Raw genomic sequence first — 17,137 nt, 5'->3', positions numbered from 1 at the left:
CACTGGAGGCCGAAGGTGGGATTTATTGATGGGGGTCACTGTTTTGGTTTAGGGGAAACCAGCAGTGGGCTCGGTCGGGAAGGAGGCCAAATCTCTTTGCAGTTACAGAAAAGACCGAGTTCATGGAGGGTGGGGGCCAGTGGGCATGCAAGACTAAGAACGTACCGGGTGGCTAACTGGTTTGGCTTCTGCAGCCCAGAGCAGGGAGAGGGGTACCAACACAGGAGCCTCAACACATCCTCTGGGAGGAGTTTGACTTTCTTGAGGCTGCACAGTGGGGCTGAGCTTCCTTTGAACTGGGTTTTCAAAGGTGACCCCGGAAATCTGAGAAGCTGGCGAAAGCTCAGGTTTTATTTTTTGTTAACTTTGTTTTGAAATAATGATACATTCACGGGAAGTTACAAAGACACTCAGTCTTGATGCATCAGATATAAAACATGGCCCAAGCTGCGACTACAATCTACATTGCAGTAGATCGAGACCCGGGGGGGGGGGGGGGTCTCATCTGGGCAGAGCCCAGCATGGCCTTGGCCACGCCCTAGCCACACCCCCTGGGCTGTGTGATGACATCACTCTCAGAACTCCCGCAGGTAATGAGGACTGATTGATGCGGCAGTGGGTCCTCAGCGTGGGTCAATTCAAACCATGAATTTCTGGTGCTTAGTGAAGAGTAAAAGAATACTTTGACTCAACACGTCACAGACATATTTATAAGCGGAAGAAAATTTGGCAAGGGTGTACAAATTAAAATAGTATATATATGTGTATGCGTGTGTTATTTATAATAATAAGGCTGACATTTACTGAGAATTTACTATGTCCCAGGCACATCGCCAAGTGTTTTGTATGCACTATCCCAGTTTATCTGCACAGCGACTCTTTGAGGCAGGAACGATTATATCACTATTTTATAGACAAGCAGAGGAACAGAGAGGTTAGGTGACTTGCCCCGGGTTACACAGCCACTAAGCAGCAGAGCTATAATTAAAATTCAGGTCTGCCTGATTTAGAGCCCCAGCTCTCACTCACCTCTCTGCTGGTCTCTGGGGGAACTTTGGAAGGATGTGCTTGCCTTGGGGTCAACGCCTAAGGTCATGATAGCCCCAGAGGGGCTGAATTTTTCCTCCTTGCTGTGATGGATGGGTATAGAGGACGGGGGCCAGAAGGGGTGAACCCAGAGGAGTCACGCGCCAGGCAGAAGGGAGGCTGGAGGAGAGGCGAGAAGGCGTACCTCGGAAGCAGAAGGCGTGATGCCGGGACAGCGGGTCGGGGAGGCCAGTCTGGTTGGGATAGAGGTAGATGGTTCTCACGCCTGGCTTGTCTCCGCCGCAGGAGGGCCTTGGGGTGACGATGGGGTAACGGAGGCTGCCGTCCGCCAGCCAGCCGGCATAGCACTTGTCCAGGCCTTGACTCCAGGCGGCGTAGAGCTGGCCCGTGGAGGCCAGGGTGGCGTTGTGAGATTCACAGAATGCCAGGGCTTCCTGGAAGGTGAACTGCTCCAGACGTGTGACGAAGAACACCTCTCCTGCGGCAGAATCAGGTGACACGTGTGACCCTCATGCCCACAGCCGGAGCAGCTTCTGCTCACCCGGGACAGGGGGTGGGGGAGATAGGGCAACTGAACTGAGACCAGTCGGTCCTTCTATGTGGGAACAACCTTCCCTCCTTCCGTCTTCTCTAGATTGTCCGGTCACACACCGACCCCCTGTGCTCCCCGCTCCACCACAGCACTCAAGCATGGAGCTCCTGGATGCCGAGCCCCCCACCCCCACCCCCACCCCTGGGAACTCATTGGGGGAGGGGCGGGTCCTGGAGCCACTCTTGGGGTTCGGGTCCCCATACGCAGAACGGTACCCAGGTGCCTGTCTGATCTGGGGGAAGGAAGTTCACATTTACTGAATGCCTACTTTTTTTTTTTTTTAAGATTTTATTTCTTTATTTGACAGAGAGACAGCGAGAGAGGGAACACAAGCAGGGGGAGTGGGAGAGGGAGAAGCAGGCTTCCCGCGGAGCAGGGAGCCCGATGCGGGGCTCGATCCCAGGACGCTGGGACCATGACCTGAGCCGAAGGCAGACACTTAATGACTGAGCCACCCAGGCGCCCCTACTGAATACCTACTTGTACCAGGCACTTGTCACACATATCTCATTTAACGCTCACCAAAGGCTCTCATATGAGCACAGTCAGCCCCTATTTTATAGATGAGGAAACTAAGGCCCAGAGAGTTTAAGTAACTTGCCCCACGTCCCAAAACAAGTGAGTGGGTATGCCGAAATCTTTCCAGAACATCAGCATTTCCAAAATTGGGTTCAGTGGAACAGTAATTTGGTGATTCTAATTGAAATGAAAAGAACTGAAATGAAACAAAAGAAAAGGTCTGTGGTTAAGTAAGCTTGCGCTGCTTGGTTAAGCAGAGTTAAAGAGGTTTTCTACTGCAGGATTTCTCAGAGTGTTTGATTTGTTCCTGGGCATCAGGTCTCTCCACGAGGCAGATGGCATAGATGACATTTATTTGTAATAAGTAAAGACTCATTTGTCAGCAGAAATCACTGCTTTTTTAAGGAACTAGGGCTAGCCTGCAGTGCTGGGGAAACCCACATGGACCACACAGGAGGGAGAGAAGGAGCTTGATCTGAGAGAGGGTCTGGGCCAGCCTTTCTTAAACAGGAACTGAACCAGGTGGATGATAATTCCCCCTCCACTTTGTGTCTCCCCATTAGCCCCCTGCCTGGCTGGGGCCCAAAATGCGAGAACGTGGGCCGTACCCTCGAGCCTGTCCACGTAGCAGTAGACATCATAGGTTTCTGATGGTGGCCGCACACCGTAGGTCCTGACCCCTGGGCTGCTGTCTTTGTCACCCACACACGGGGTCCGTGGGCTCACGATGGGGTATCTGCAAGGGAGGGCAGGAGGGGCACATGAAGGCCTGTTCCAGAGGCTGGGGGATGCAGGGCCCAGGGAGGGGCTGGCTGGTCTCTTGGGGACTCGGGCAGGGGCGCGTCTTCAGTTGTCTGGTGGGATGCAAACCAGGAGGGAGCTCCTCATGCAGCAATGTCCCTGTGTGGCTGGGGGAAGGGTCTGGAGGCCGCTGGGGGAATCCCTGGCTTCAGAAGAGAGCCCGTTATATGGAAGGGCACTGAATCAAGCTGGAGGGGAGATTCTCCCTCTCTGTCCCTTGGGGGTAAATGACCAAGGACTTAATATCACCTGGGGTCCTTCCCCACCCGCTCAGAATATGCCTTGGTTCTGGGGGAGAAATTAAGGGAGGAGCCATGGAGTCATTAATTAATTAATTACTGCACAGTGTAGCAGGTGCCCATTCTGCTGGGTGCTGTGACAGGTTCTGCTCCCCAAGCCCGACTTCTCATGGTCTGCTTTGGGCTGGGGGGGAGCTGGGGGGGCTTGTCCTTCACCTGACGGTCTGGTCCTGCAGCCAACCAGCATCACATTGCTCATAGCCTGCTTCATAGGCGGCCTGGAGCTGTTCCGGAGAGGCCATGACAGCCCCAGTGTTCAGGCAGGCCTGCTGAGCCTCCTCAAAGGTCAGTGAGTAGCGGGCGGAGCCAGGCCGGTAGTGGAACACAACCCCTGCGTGGGGAGGAGAGGAAGAGAGCGAGAGACAACGTAGGCTCAGGGCATGGACTGGATACCTCAATGCCGGGGCCCATGGGGCCTGGTTCTTCGGCTTTGAGGGCAGGGAGGGAGCCCTGGCTCCTTCAGGAATGACTCCCCTTCATCCCCTCCTTCCTTTCCTACTTCTGATCCTGTTCTTAACTGAGTTGGTTCCCTCTGCTTGTTCAAGCTGCTCCTGAAATCCATCTCCCTGAGAGAGCCTTGGAGGACTCTTTCGCCCTGGGTGTCCCCAACCCTCCTCTTTGGCTCCTCACTCCTAGGCTGCTCATTTGTCCCTTTCCTCTTCAAAACAAATGCGTTTTCCTCATTATAAAAAGAATAAGCATTCATCAAAGAACATTTGGAAAATACAGAAAAGGCTAAGGAATATATCGAACAATCACTGGCATTTCTTCTACCTGGCCCAGGGCCCAATGGGTGGGTGCCTGCCCTGAAAGTGCTGGCCCGAGTTTTTGTGGGTGTGCACCGGGCACATTCTGGGGAGTGGCCTCGTGGCTTTTGCCAGGTTCTCAAAGGGGCAGAGCCCTGCCCTTGAGCTGCTCACTGACTCCACCTCTCCCGTTGTAGTCTGCCGCGTACACATTGGTCTCTGTTTCTGACACTTCCAGGGGTCATTGGCCAGGTTATGTCACAGCTGCAAATCCCTGGTCTGACACCGTCCCACGTCCCTTGTCCTGTCCTGTGGCCGATGCTCATCTGTCCCTTGGCGCCTTCCCACACAGAGCCGGCGGGACTCTTTCCAGTCCTGGGCTAACCCTGGGACCCAGCCGTCAGGGGGGCTACCCGAAAACTTGGAAACAATTTCTCCTTCCCAACAGATTGTATTCATCTGGGCAATTCAGGCTGAAATCCCACTTGGTGGCATCCTGGGTGTGATGGTGGATGGCAGTGTCCATCTGCTCTTCCCCCAGGAGGGGGCACCAGCGAGGCCTTTACAAAAGCCACCCCAGAACGTCCTTCCTGTTCTTGCACTGGAGTTTGGGGACCAGCTGAGCTCTATAACATCCCCAGCCTCCAGACTTTTATTAAAGCATCTGGAACACTCCCATCCTAGCAGAGGGGCTGGCAGGCATTTTCTGGAAAGGGACCGAAAGGACACAGTTTAGTCTTCGTGGGCTCCATGGTTTCTGTCACAACTACTCAACTCTGCGGCTGCAGCCCGGAAAGGGCCATGGATCCGGGCCACGGACAGCTCACTGACGAGTAGCTGTGGCTTTGTTCTAGTCCAACTCTATTCGTGGACGTTGAATCCTTGAATCTTATGTCATTTTCATTATATGTTACAAAAGATTGTTCTTAGTCCGACTTTGTCCCCCAACTATCTAAAACTGTAAAGCGATCCTTAGGGTGTGGGCCATAGAGAAACAGGTGGCAAGCTGATGTGGCCGCTGGAGCTTGGTCTGCTGACCCCCGTCCCAGAAGGTCAGCTCTGGGAGGAGCCCCAGGGTCACCTCGTACAGTGGTTTTCAAGCGACTGTTCTGTGGCGGTGCCTCATGGCACCACGGCCCCCCTCCCGTGGGGGAGGGGGTGGCCCTGGACCAAAGAACCCCAGTTCTTGGTCCTGCTTCACCTAGACCCGTGTCGTACCTTTACCTGCTTGACACATACTCCGGTTTCCGCCTCTGGCTTCATTTGAAGGAAACGCTTTGTGGCAAAAGAGTGTGGGGGTCACTCTCTGGCCTACCCCCTTGTTTTACAAGCAATGGGAACCGAGTCTGAGAGAAGGAAGGCTTCGCCCAGGTCTCAGGCTAAGTTGAAGGTACAGATCCTTAGGCCAAGTTCTTTCCACCTGTCCCCCAGCCCCCATGCAGCCCCCGGAGGGGCGGGCACTTACCCCCTGGCAATCGTGGTCGCCCCGAAACTTCGGCTGCGCCTGGGACTGCCGTCACCTGCACGACATGGTCCTCACTGGTGAAGGCGGTGAAGGCTGGGCCGGGCGTGGCGGGAACACTCCAGGGCCCGGTGGCCTCTCCAGTCCTGTTCTCAGCCTCAGGGAAGGCAGAGGTCCCTCCATCGGGGGCAAACGTGAAGGGCTCCTCGGGCTCCGGGGCAAACGTGAAGGGCTCCTCGGGCTCCGGGGCAAACGTGAAGGGCTCCTCGGGCTCCGGGACAGTAGGGGAGACGCCAAAGATGGGTTTCACAGTGAGGATCACGTGGCCTCGGGCTTCACCCTCGGTGACGTTTCGGGGCAGGGGCAGCTCCATGTCAGGCCAGGTCACTGTCTGGATGGTGATGTCCTCCTCGCCGCCCACCCCAAAGAAGTTTTCTGGGATGTCCACAAAGTCTTCACCTGGGGCGGGGAGGAAGATGGGCTTTAGTGGCTCAACCTGGGGCTGGCTTGAGGGAGACGAGCATCGGATCCTCCTCCTTCCCCTGCCAGGGAAGGAAAGCACCTGCGGTGTGCCTGGCAGCCTCAACTCTGTGAATACTCATTTTAGGAGGCTTCTGTCTCCTTTTGCCAGAATGCCAAGGCATCATTCCACGAGATATTGGCCGAGTGGCTCATCCCTTGTATAACTGGTCCGGCTCCAGCATCCCTTCCTGAGCAGTGCCCGCTACCTCCTCACCCATCTTCCAGCTACCTGAGGTTCCAACTAGCCAGCAGGACAATGTAAGTCAGTTACAAAGTGGAACTGAGAAATCTTGCCAAAGATGTGGGAGCCCATGCCATGGATGAAAGTGACCAAAGACCACTGCCTGCCTCCGTCGCAAGCCAACGAGAGTCTGGCAGGAACAAGCCAGTCAATCACTGAGGAAAGAGGAAACCCACAGGCGTGCTACCACTTCAAAAACGCTGATTAGGATATTGAAAGGTTAAGGGAGGCTTTGGGGGAAATCCTCATTACTTTTGCAAAAAAAAAATGCCCCTCTTCGTGTAAAGTCAGGCCGTGAAAGCCAAACGGGAAGGAGCTAGGCCACTGTGCTGTTCCCAGTTTTGTCATAACAGGGATGCAGCTCCATACTGTCCATGTTCTTTGTCCTCTAAGAACTAGCATGTAATTGTAATGCTAACCCAGACTGTAAAATATGAGATAAAAATCTTATTTTGAAAAGTTTTAGTCTAGGGGCGCCTGGGTGGCTCAGTTGGTTAAGCGGCTGCCTTCGGCTCAGGTCATGATCCTGGGGTCCTGGGATCAAGTCCCATGTCTGGCTCCCTGCTTAGTGGAGAGCCTGCTTCTCCCTCTCCCTCTGCCTGCCGCTCTGCCTATTTGTGCTCTCTCTGTCAAATAAATACATAAAATCTTAAAAAAAAAAAAAAGTTTTAGTCCAAGTTTTCAAAATGAATTGTGGGTCAAAACTGTTCCCCCCCCCCACTCTTTTTAATAACCATGTAGGCCTTCTTTTAAGGACACTGGATTCAAGAGCGTGGGTAATGGCGCCCGCCTGGCGGGGGGCATGGTTTTGTGCCCACCAACCTGGATCCTGCCGTTTACGGTGCTTCTCCCTTAGCTGTTCTAGGAGCTAGTGAAAACAGGGGCTGCTGAGACAGGGGGTTTGGGTACCCTGTGGCCCCTTGAAGGGGCAGAAACCAATGCCCATTCCCAGCTCCCCTCCTCTGGGACCCCATTTCCATGGCACGACCCCTCCCCAGCCCCACCTGTGTAGCAGATGGCGTCGTAGCGGGATGAGGGGTCCGGGTAGCCCGTCTGGTTGGCGTGCAGGTAGACGGTCCGCACGCCCAGGAGGTTGCCCCCGCAGTTGGGCCGGGCCTTGGAGATGGGGTAGCGCACGCTGCGGTCAGCCAGCCAGCCAGCACTGCACACGTCCATGCCGCCCTGCCAGGCCAGGTAGAGCTGGCCCGTGGTGGCCAGCCGTGCGCCCAGCCGCCGGCACTCGTCGGCCGCCTCCTGGAAGGTGAACTTCTCCGGAGATGTCGCATAGAAGACGTCGCCTGTGAAGGACAGGGCCGGCAGGGTGAGGACCTCTCTCACCGCTCCTGTCGTGCAACCCCAGGGAATCCACGCAGCTCCTAGGCTCCAAACTCCTGCTCCAAAGCGTCCTGGCTCGTGCCCTGCTGTGAAACGTCCCCCCCCCCCCCCCCAGGGCATCTTTCCTAGGAGTTAAGCATTGCCCATGCAAGCAATCCTTTACAAAAATTCAAGTTGTGATGGGAAGAGCAGGCATTAGACTTTGACCCTCAGAGCAGTGCTTCCCAAACCTGGGTCCATAAGGGCCTTGTGAGCCCTTTTTACTATTTCCACAAACCTGTTGTGTGTGTGTGGGGGGGGGGTAGGTGTGGGTGGTGGGCATCTGTTTCCAGGGAGGCCCTGGCTGTCCCCGCTCAGTGGCAGCTCTGATTGGCCGTGTCTTTGGTGAGCCAAGAATGGGTACACAAATACTTGCTCTTTAATAGGCCCTGGGCCCAGGGGTGAGAATGAGGAAAGGGAGCCTGCGGGTGAGAAAGCAGGGGACTCTCCCAGCCTCAGAATGAGCACGTCGTCAGGTCTTATCTCCAGCTTGGGGGAAGCTTTGAACTTGGGTGGGGGTGGGGGCAGAGGCGGCAGGGCCTGGAGTGTCAAGAGGGGTGATGGGTGCAGATGGGAGGAGGGGTGTCATCCACATGCCCGGGGAATTTGGGAAGCTCTGCTTGCGATCAAAATTAGCACCCCATGCAAAGCAAAGAAAGACTCTGGGTTCCTTCCCACGACCACCAAGGCTCTCCAGAACTGGCCCATTGGGACAGCCTGGATGGCGCTGGGGGCTGGTGGCAGGGAAGCTAGAGAGGGTAGAAAGGCAGCCGGCTCTCCTGGGAAGGACATTCCTGATGGGCCCACGCTGGAGTGGCCTGGGCTGTCCTTCATGAGGGTGACAAGCCTGGGCTGGGCTTTACTGGTGCAGTGACCCTGGGGACAGTGATGGGCTGGTCAGAGCAGCAGGGGATGCTGGCTGGGAGGGGCAGTCCCAGCGGAGAGGCAGAGACAAGCGTTCTTAGGCCCAGTAGTGGTGCCAGTTGGCAGGTGCCTGCGGCTACTGAGGCTCTTTCCGAAGTGGGGAGGGAGGCGATCTGTGGGCCCCTTCCTTCCCCCCACCTTTCCCTTACCCTCCCTGGGTATGGCAGAGAGGGGTCTGGTGTGTGCTGCCCTGGGTTCGTGCTCTGCCCCAGAGGAGGCCCATGTGATCCCTGGTGTCAGTGGGGAGAAGGGGACAGACAGGGGTCTTGGGAAGGGGGCGGCGGGGCCTCACCCTCCATCTCCTCAGCGAAGCAGTAGACATCATAGGTCTCATTGGTGTCGCGGATGCCATAGGTCCTGACGCCCGGAAACTCATCTTTGTCCCCATAACAGCCTTCTCTCGGAGTGTGGATGGGGTACCTGCCAGGAACACAGAGTGGGTGTCGTGTGACACTCAGGGGACAGAAGGGCCCGGGAGCCTGGGCCCTGGCATCCTCCTCCCATGTGGGAGGAAACGAGGTCTCACTGATGTGTTTACCAGCATCTGCCCTGGATACGTGGACGGTTTGTCTTTATGGCTTTTCTTCCCCAAGTTTTATTGAGATCCATGTTTTCACAGTTACCGGTGATTACAGGCAGCCCCTTTTGCTGAATATTTATTGGAACCGAACATTCAGGGCCTGCAAACCTTCTCTGTAGAAAGGCCAGATAGTAAGTATTTTAGGTCTTGTGGTCCCTAGGGTCTCATCTTGACCCCTCAACTTTGCCACTGTAGTGTGAAACAACCACAGAGTTCCCACACACGACTTTATATATGGAAACGAGGGTGGGTTGGATTTGGCCCGTGGGCCACCATTTGCTGACCCCTGCTTTGTATCATTTGAATCTCACGTCCACCTAATGAGGCAAGTGCTAGAAACACTCCATTTTAACCTGGAAGAAACTGGGGCCCAGAGACGTTAAACAATTTGCCCAAGGTCACACAGCTTCTAAGTGTCAGAGCTGTGGTGGGAGCCCAGCTCTTTTTTTTTTAAATTTTTTATTGTTATGTTAATCACCATATATTACATCATTAGTTTTTGATGTAGTGTTGCATGATTCATTGTTTGTGCATAACACCCAGTGCTCCACGCAGAACGTGCCCTCTTTAATACCCATCACCAGGCTAACCCATCCCCCCACCCTCCTCCCCTCTAGAACCCTCAGTTTGTTTTTCAGAGTCCATCGTCTCTCATGGTTCGTCTCCCCCTCCGACTTACCCCCCTTCATTCTTCCCCTCCTGCTATCTTCTTCTTTTATCTTTTAACATATGTTGCATTTTTTGTTTCAGAAGTACAGATCTGTGATTCAACAGTCTTGCACAATTCACAGCGCTCACCATAGCACATACCCACCCCAATGTCTATCACCCAGCCACCCCATCCCTCCCACCCCCCACCACTCCAGCAACCCTACGTTTGTTTCATGAGATTAAGAATTCCTCATATCAGTGAGGTCATGTGATACATGTCTTTTTCTGATTGACTTATTTCACTCAGCATAACACCCTCCAGTTCCAACCATGTCGTTGCAAATGGCAAGATCTCATTCCTTTTGCTGGCTGCATAATATTCCATTGTGTATATATACCACATCTTCTTTATCCATTCATCTGTCGATGGACATCTTGGGAGCCCAGCTCTTTCTGAGGCCGTGGTGCGGGCTCTTGCGCTGTGCTAGGCTGCTGTCTTGTTATTTCCTGTTGGTGGCGTTTGTGTCCTAAGATCTGAAAGATCTACCCCAAGATCGCAAAGGTATTTTCCTTTGTTTTCTTCTGGAGGCTTTGTGGTTCTGGCTTTTCCGTTCAGAGCTTTGATCCACCCTGAATGAATATCTCATCTTTGCCTCGACAGACTTGCTCTCATGGACTGAGATTCCTCGAGGGCAGAGCTCTGTCTGTCCCGCTGGGCTCCCCATCCCGCCGCAGCTGCACTCAGGGAAAAAGGCGCCAAAAAGCTTAATTTATGACTTGCCTTATTAAAAACAACAACAAAAAAAGGCAAGCGGTTTACAAAAATACACAAAACACCAAGGCTTCAAGAAACTGAAGAAATCATGGCAAAGGGGAACAGGGGTAGGAAAGGTAATGATGTGTAATTTGCTCATGTAGGGCAGAGTTGCTAGCAGCTGCTCATTCTGCTACAGGGCGGAATGACAGGAATCTGGACAGTTCATGAGACTTCTATCAGCGGAGCCACCAGACATTCCAGAATGTGTCCTGCCCTCCCCCCCCCAACCCCGCCCCGGGAGCTCCTGTCTGACATGGTCTGGGACAAAGGGCACATTTGCTTTTATTGCTCATGCTGCATCCTTCAAATGAATACAATAAGCCCCTTTTTACAAAGTAAGGCACAGAAAGGCCTTCTGTGCAAGTTCTGTATTATTTTAAAATTCCTAGTGGCTACTGAAAGTATTTCCCCTGGAGCACTGGCGCTTTCTAGAAAAGCACGTGATGAATTTTTTTGCACGCAGAATACCTGACACAGTATTCTATCTTTCCTCATAGCGCAACTGGACGGTCCCAAATCAAACGTTTGCTTCTGAATAATGACATAAGGAGTGTTAGAGTCGGCCAAGGCATTGCTCCAGCCCCAGCCCAGGCTGGCCTGGTATTCTAGCCCATGGCCCACCCCACTCAGAGTGGCCCGGGGGCTCACCTGACAGTCTGGTCGGCCAGCCAGCCGGCGTCACACTGGTGGAAGCCGTCCTCATAGGCGGCCTGTAGCTGTTCGGGGCTAGCGATGATGGCACTGTTCTGCAGGCAGGCCCGCTGTGCCCTGTCGAAGTCCAGCGTGTAGCGCGTGGAGATGGCTCTGTAATGGAACACAACGCCTGCAAGACACGCGCGGGCGGGAGAGCAGGTCAGGCACAGCCTCCCGTCATCAAAGTCCTCGAAGAATTATGGCTATGGTCAAAGCTGCCTTAGGGACCTCAGGTGTGGGCCTCCAGCTGATGCACAGATCTCCTCCCCACATTCGCATGTGGTCCTTCTGCCTTTGCTGAAATACCTCCAGTGACGGGGACCTCACTACCTCACAGAGTATCTGTTTTGAATTTCTCTGATAATCAGAAAGTTCTTTGACTTGAAGTAAAATCTGCCTCCTTTTACTTTTTTCTTGGCACTCCCAGGCCCCATATTTTCTTTGGGGAGAGAGACACTTAGAGTTCCATGTATCCTCAGCCCAGGGGCATCCTAGTGGGAACCCTGTCCTCAAGCCAACCAAGGACACAACCATTCTCCTTGGGCCATCGAGAGAAAGGGAACCAGGGAGACTTCGTCCCCTTCTCTGGCTCCTGGAGCTGAGAGTGGGGCTGGGGTGGGAGGTGGGACAGGAAATGACATCTGGATGAAGGGTCAGGAGACCGCTCTGGTTTGCTTCCAGGGAAACTTCAGGCAGAGCACCTAGCCTCAGTTTGCTTATCTGTAAAATGAGGATGATCACAAGGCCCATGGAATCATGGGATTGCAGCAAAGCACAGACTTTCATTTGCATGTGACGATGGCCAGGACGTTTTTAAGTCCCTCAAAGTCCAGAGAGAACGACAGTCCCAGCTCCATGTTACAGAGGCACAATCGAGGCTAAGTGACTTGACTCAGGTGGCTGCAAGCCAGGGGGGGAGGAGCTGGAATTTGAAAACCAGCCTGCCTGTGTCCACTCCCGTGAGTACACCCTTCTGGTTCTTTCCCCAGGTGAAGCAGTGTCCCTGTGGGGGGTTCTCACCTTTCACCACGACCTCTAGGGTAGCCTCACTGTCCTCAATGCCGTGCATAACCTCACAGCGGTAGATCCCAGAGTCATTGGAGCGAAGGTTCTGGATTTCCAAGGTGGCATCACTGGGGATGGCCGGGTAGTTGGGCAGCGAGACCTTGTCTTGGTAGGCACTGTTGACCCGCACCTGCCCTTCCGTGGCTACGAGCAGCACCACCTCCTTCTCCTTGGAAATGCGGCTCCACTTGATTCTCGGGGCGAGGGGGGCGGTGGAAGGGGCGGTGGTCACAGGGTGCATGGGGTCGATGAAGTAGCAGGGGATGGTGAGGGAGCCCCCCAGGAGGACCCGCAGAGGGGACGGTTCGGGGATGCTGACACTCAGCGAGTTGTCAGGGTCTGTGGGGCAGGGACAGAACTGTTAGTGCCTGGACCACCACCCAGCCTCCCTGTCAGTCCTTCTGGAAATGACAAAATCCTGTGAGTGCGTCAGTATTTATTGGGGGGAGGGGGCGCTCCTGTACCACCTGGAATTCCCAGGAAGCTTTGCAACGCCTTTTTCAGAGCAGCATTCCTCAAGACCCCTGGTCTCTGCACCTCAAGACTGGAAAAGGGTTGCAGAGGAGAGCAAGGAAAACTTTAGAGCTGAGATCCCCCTGTTTCTCAAACTGGGGTACCCCAGGGGATACCAAGCCATAAGAGAAACAGGACCCATCTTCCTGGAGTGACAGCTTGACTCAAAGATTTTGGGAAAAATCACTTTTGGGCAGGAAAAATTGTGATGAGGAAGAAAAAAAATTCCACATGATGCTGAAAGCTCAGATGCAAAACGACACAGACGTGTCCCACTTGAAGTCTGCTTTGGACTCCATCCTATCTTTGCTGAGGGACAAGGCATTCTCTCCTGCTGTTGGGGACTCGGGGCGGGGGGCTGGCTGGAGAAGAGCAGAAGGACGTATTCACATACGTCCACAAAAAGTCAGACAGGGGTGGGAGTTGGGCGTGGGATATGATTAGCTCCACGAAAAATCATGGAGAGTATTGGTAGGGAAGATGCAGCATGTTTACCAAATCCAGTTAGACATAACTGTCTTTCCCCCGGAAGGGGAAAGAAACAGCTTTTGCAAAAATTGCACCTTTCACGGCAGGTCACGCACTTATGGGACCCTTTTTTTTCTCCCAGGTTGAAAATAAAAATGTTTCAGGTATTTGTAGGTGGTAGATACATAACAGGGCAAGGAAGGGGGAGCCAGGAATGTTTGGGGGGGGGATCCAGCCCTAACCTTTGATGTCCTGGGCAGCCACTACTAGGTCCTTCCACAAAAATCTCCCTCTGAATGCGCTGCCCTTGCCCCACAACACAGCATGGTTTTAGAGCTGGCTGTTCTCTGGTTCTCCAGGGAGAGCTAAAAGTGACTGTAGTACCCAGTGCTGCAATTTTTAAAGCTCTCAACCAACCCTACAAACTGGTTTGCCCGTGTGGGCAAAGCACCCAGGTTACAGCCAGGGCCTGGATATTTGTGGGTGTCCGAGCGAGACTACAGATGGAGACCCATCTATCCTACATATAAACATTTAAAAGTTATAAATCAAGTCCACAGAATGTTAACTAAAATATGTTCTATCTTCCTATTTGACAATGATACCTTTCAAAATGAAAAGCCAGATTCAAATTTAGAATGCTTGGATTCCTTAGCGTTTTGCATTGGGCTCTAGTGGCCAAGCAGGAAAGCTGCCTCTTCTCTGCCAGTTCTCTGTACTGTGAGGGGTCTGTGCTTATCCCAGGCCTCACACCCCAGCTCTGTCCACACCCCACACACACGGCCACCCCTTGACCTCTCCCTCAGGCCTGGGGTGGCTCTCACCAAGAGCCTGGAGGATGGGCCCTGGAAGTGGCTTGGGTCCACTTGGGCAGGGAATTTGGGGCATCCTGGGTAGCCAGAGTGTGGTCTAAAGGGAGAGCATAGATCTGTGTGGACATGTCCCTACAGACCCCTTAACCTTTAAGGAGCACTGGGGCTGGAGGAGGGCCAGAGGGAAGCCTCTAAAGTGCATGGCCCAGAGCAAAACCCCTCCTGCAGCCAGTGGATAGTTTGTCCGTTTGATTGAGGGCTCGATGGTCAGAAACCCACCTCGTGCCTGCCGTATGTGAAAGACCACGAGGGGTCTTCCCGAGGACGGCTGGCCAAGAAAAACAAAGACCTGTGTGAGATGTTGGGGACTTCTGTTTCTCAAGGAATGGTCTCTTCTTTGATGTTCCAGCTGATCCTTGGTTGGCTGGAATGCTTGGCAGCTTTCCCTCTTGGCTTATCTATAATCCTGCCCCAACCCCAAGCTCAGTGTGTGGCGGTTTTGGGTAAGGTCCATAGAGAGGAGATGGGAAGACGGGCGCCTGCCAGGAGCTCTCCCCTTCAGCTGTCCATCTGAGAGGGCGGCCGGGAGCAGGATTACGTGAGCAAGGGCTCCCGGATGCGTGCGTGTGCGTGTGTGTGTTCAGACGCACAGGCGCTCTCCCCTTGCGGCTAGGCTTGCCTTTGATAGAAAAGGGGCAGGCAGGGCCAGGAAAAGGTCAGGAAAGGGGACATTATGTCCCTGGGAGCAGCAGTACTAAGTTCGGGACCCAGTACCCAGAATCCAGTCTTCTGTGGCTACTGGATACGTGAGACACGCATGGGGGTGTCCTTACCTGAAGCTTCTAGTGAGCTGGTTGCCGTGATGACCCTCAGAGTCACAAACACCAGGAGTAAAGTGGTCATAGTTCACCTGGAAGAAGAGAGGGAGAGGGGTTAGTTGGAGATTCAGATACGGGGAGACTGAGGGTCACGTGGCACACGACACAAGGTGATCAATTCCACGCGCAAAGATCTGAAATCACATCAAGATAAGGCGGCTGCGTGTGGTTCGAGCGGTGTCTCCTCCAAGAATCCTCTCTTCATAAAGTCTTCACAGATTTCTCAGTTTAATTACACGTGTTAGGCTGGAAACCTCCTCCAGTCTCTTCTAGGGCACTTCCCACCTTCTAACCTGTAAAGGCTCGTTCTGAAGGATCCCTGTGATGGTTGATATTATGTCAACTTGACTGGACCCTGGGCTGCTCAGATATTTGTTCAAACATTATTCTGGGTGGGTCTGTGAGGGTGAACATTTAAGTTGTAGGCTAAGTAAAGCAGATTGCCCTGATAATGTGGGTGGGTCGCATCCAATCAGTTGAAGGCATGCATAAAACAAAAAGACTGAACCGCCCCCAGGAGAGAGATAATTCCTCCTGCCTGATGACCTTTAAACTGCCTTCAGATTTGAACTGAAACACTGGTTCTTATACCTCCAGAATCATGTGAGCCAATTCCTTACAGTGAATCTCTTTCTCTATAGATACACACATTCAATTGATTCTGTCTCTTTGGAGAAGTCTACTATAATCTCCCAGGCCCGGAGAAATGAAATGAGTTAGCCAATCTCCCTGATGGAATCCAGGCCTGCCCCCAACTTCTAATGCGGGAATCTTGTGTGTTTTTAGGATGAAGAATGCTCCAAGTTTTCGAACACAATTCACAAGGGCCCGGTTCAAGCCAGGGGAAGGATGCCCATCCAAAGAGCTCTTGAGGAGGCTCTGGGATGGACAGATTAATCATGGAGGAGAGCAGTGAGAACCCAGGACCCCCGGAGCCCTCTTACTGGCCCAAACAATGACTTCATGTGCAGCAGAAAAGCCTTCCTTATTGTTATCTGCTGTAACACTGTCACGCCAAGTATACAAATACATGACAACCACAACATAAAGGCCTTCCCTGCACAATTGGGCCCCTGACTCCAAGTGGGCCAGTGCAGGTAGACCCTAGAAAGACCCCATTAAATTTACAAGAGATCAACCAGAACAGTGGTCGCCGACCTTGGTTGTATGTGGAAATCACCTGGGCTTCAGCCTGGTCTTCAGACATTTTAAAAGCTCCCTAGAAGGTTCTAGTGTGCGGCCAAGATGGAGCACCACCAGCTAGAGGGTGTGCAGTCCCAAAGCAGACACCTGTGGTTGGTACCCCATGACAGGTGCCCGATGATGTTTCCTGAGTTGCTCTGTTGGTGGGACCTGCACCGTCCTCTCAAGTCTGGGAGCATTTTGTCTTGGTTTAAGAAGCGTCTGCATCACAGATGCTCCTTGGCGGGGAGGGAGGTGAAGGGGATGGAGGACCTGAAACTAAAGACAAGCATGGGGCTTTGGGAGGCTGGGACAGCGCCCCTGGTCTGATGGCCCAGCAGGTGTCGCTGTTGGCTCAGTCACCATGGCGGGGAGGGGGCTCCTGGGCTCCCTTCCCAGGAGGGCATGGGGGAGGGACAGGCGGGGCCCAGGACTCTGGGGAACCCTTTTGGGTTGACGTGGCCTGTTGTTTTGAGTGACCTTTCTTTCCATCACTGTCATTCATGCCCCATACGTTGGTCACCTGAGGGATGGAAGGGCTGTCGGTATGGGCCCTGTTCAGGGGACAGAAATGAGCGTGTGAGGCATGTTCCCCTCACACCGGAGGACGTCTGGAAAATCCCAAAGATCTAACAAGCAGTCCTTTGCTTCTCCACAGAGATTTTTCTCCCTCAGTGCTGCCTTCAATCTCTGGGGTTCCAGGTCCTGGCACCCTAAGGGGCCGCTGACTTGTGGCACTCTCCTTCAGGCCCAGCGTGACCAGTTGTGGGGAAATAGTCCCCCGGAGGCTAGAAGGGTAAGGTGTCCCCTCCTGTCTGGGGAGGGGGCTAGACTTGTGGGCTCCTCTGTTCCCAGAGCCTCAGAGATACTGTGGCCAGACACAGGGCCCGCCTGTTCTTCTTCCCTGAGAACACCCTCCACTGGGAAGTTCTGTGTATGTTTTCAGAGGTG

General features: G+C 53.6%; 1 protein-coding gene across 1 annotated transcript in view; it reads right to left on the bottom strand.

The window, feature by feature from the left end:
- ACAN (aggrecan) overlaps window positions 1–17,137 on the bottom strand; it is a 63,663-nt gene that overhangs the window by 22,541 nt on the left and 23,985 nt on the right. The window contains exons 2-10 of the mRNA XM_027568787.2: window positions 14,960–15,036; window positions 12,289–12,672; window positions 11,224–11,398; window positions 8,820–8,947; window positions 7,234–7,527; window positions 5,470–5,925; window positions 3,415–3,589; window positions 2,767–2,894; window positions 1,232–1,525 (exon numbers count right to left, since the gene is read on the bottom strand). Coding sequence (XP_027424588.1) covers window positions 1,232–1,525; window positions 2,767–2,894; window positions 3,415–3,589; window positions 5,470–5,925; window positions 7,234–7,527; window positions 8,820–8,947; window positions 11,224–11,398; window positions 12,289–12,672; window positions 14,960–15,029 — 2,104 coding nt within the window. The 5' untranslated portion in view covers window positions 15,030–15,036. The remainder of the gene's footprint in view (window positions 1–1,231; window positions 1,526–2,766; window positions 2,895–3,414; window positions 3,590–5,469; window positions 5,926–7,233; window positions 7,528–8,819; window positions 8,948–11,223; window positions 11,399–12,288; window positions 12,673–14,959; window positions 15,037–17,137) is intronic.

This window comes from Zalophus californianus, chromosome 6 (assembly GCF_009762305.2).
Source record: "Zalophus californianus isolate mZalCal1 chromosome 6, mZalCal1.pri.v2, whole genome shotgun sequence".
Lineage (NCBI taxonomy): Eukaryota > Metazoa > Chordata > Mammalia > Carnivora > Otariidae > Zalophus > Zalophus californianus.
Note: the sequence above shows the minus strand (reverse complement) of the source record. Positions and strands in the feature narration are given on the sequence as shown.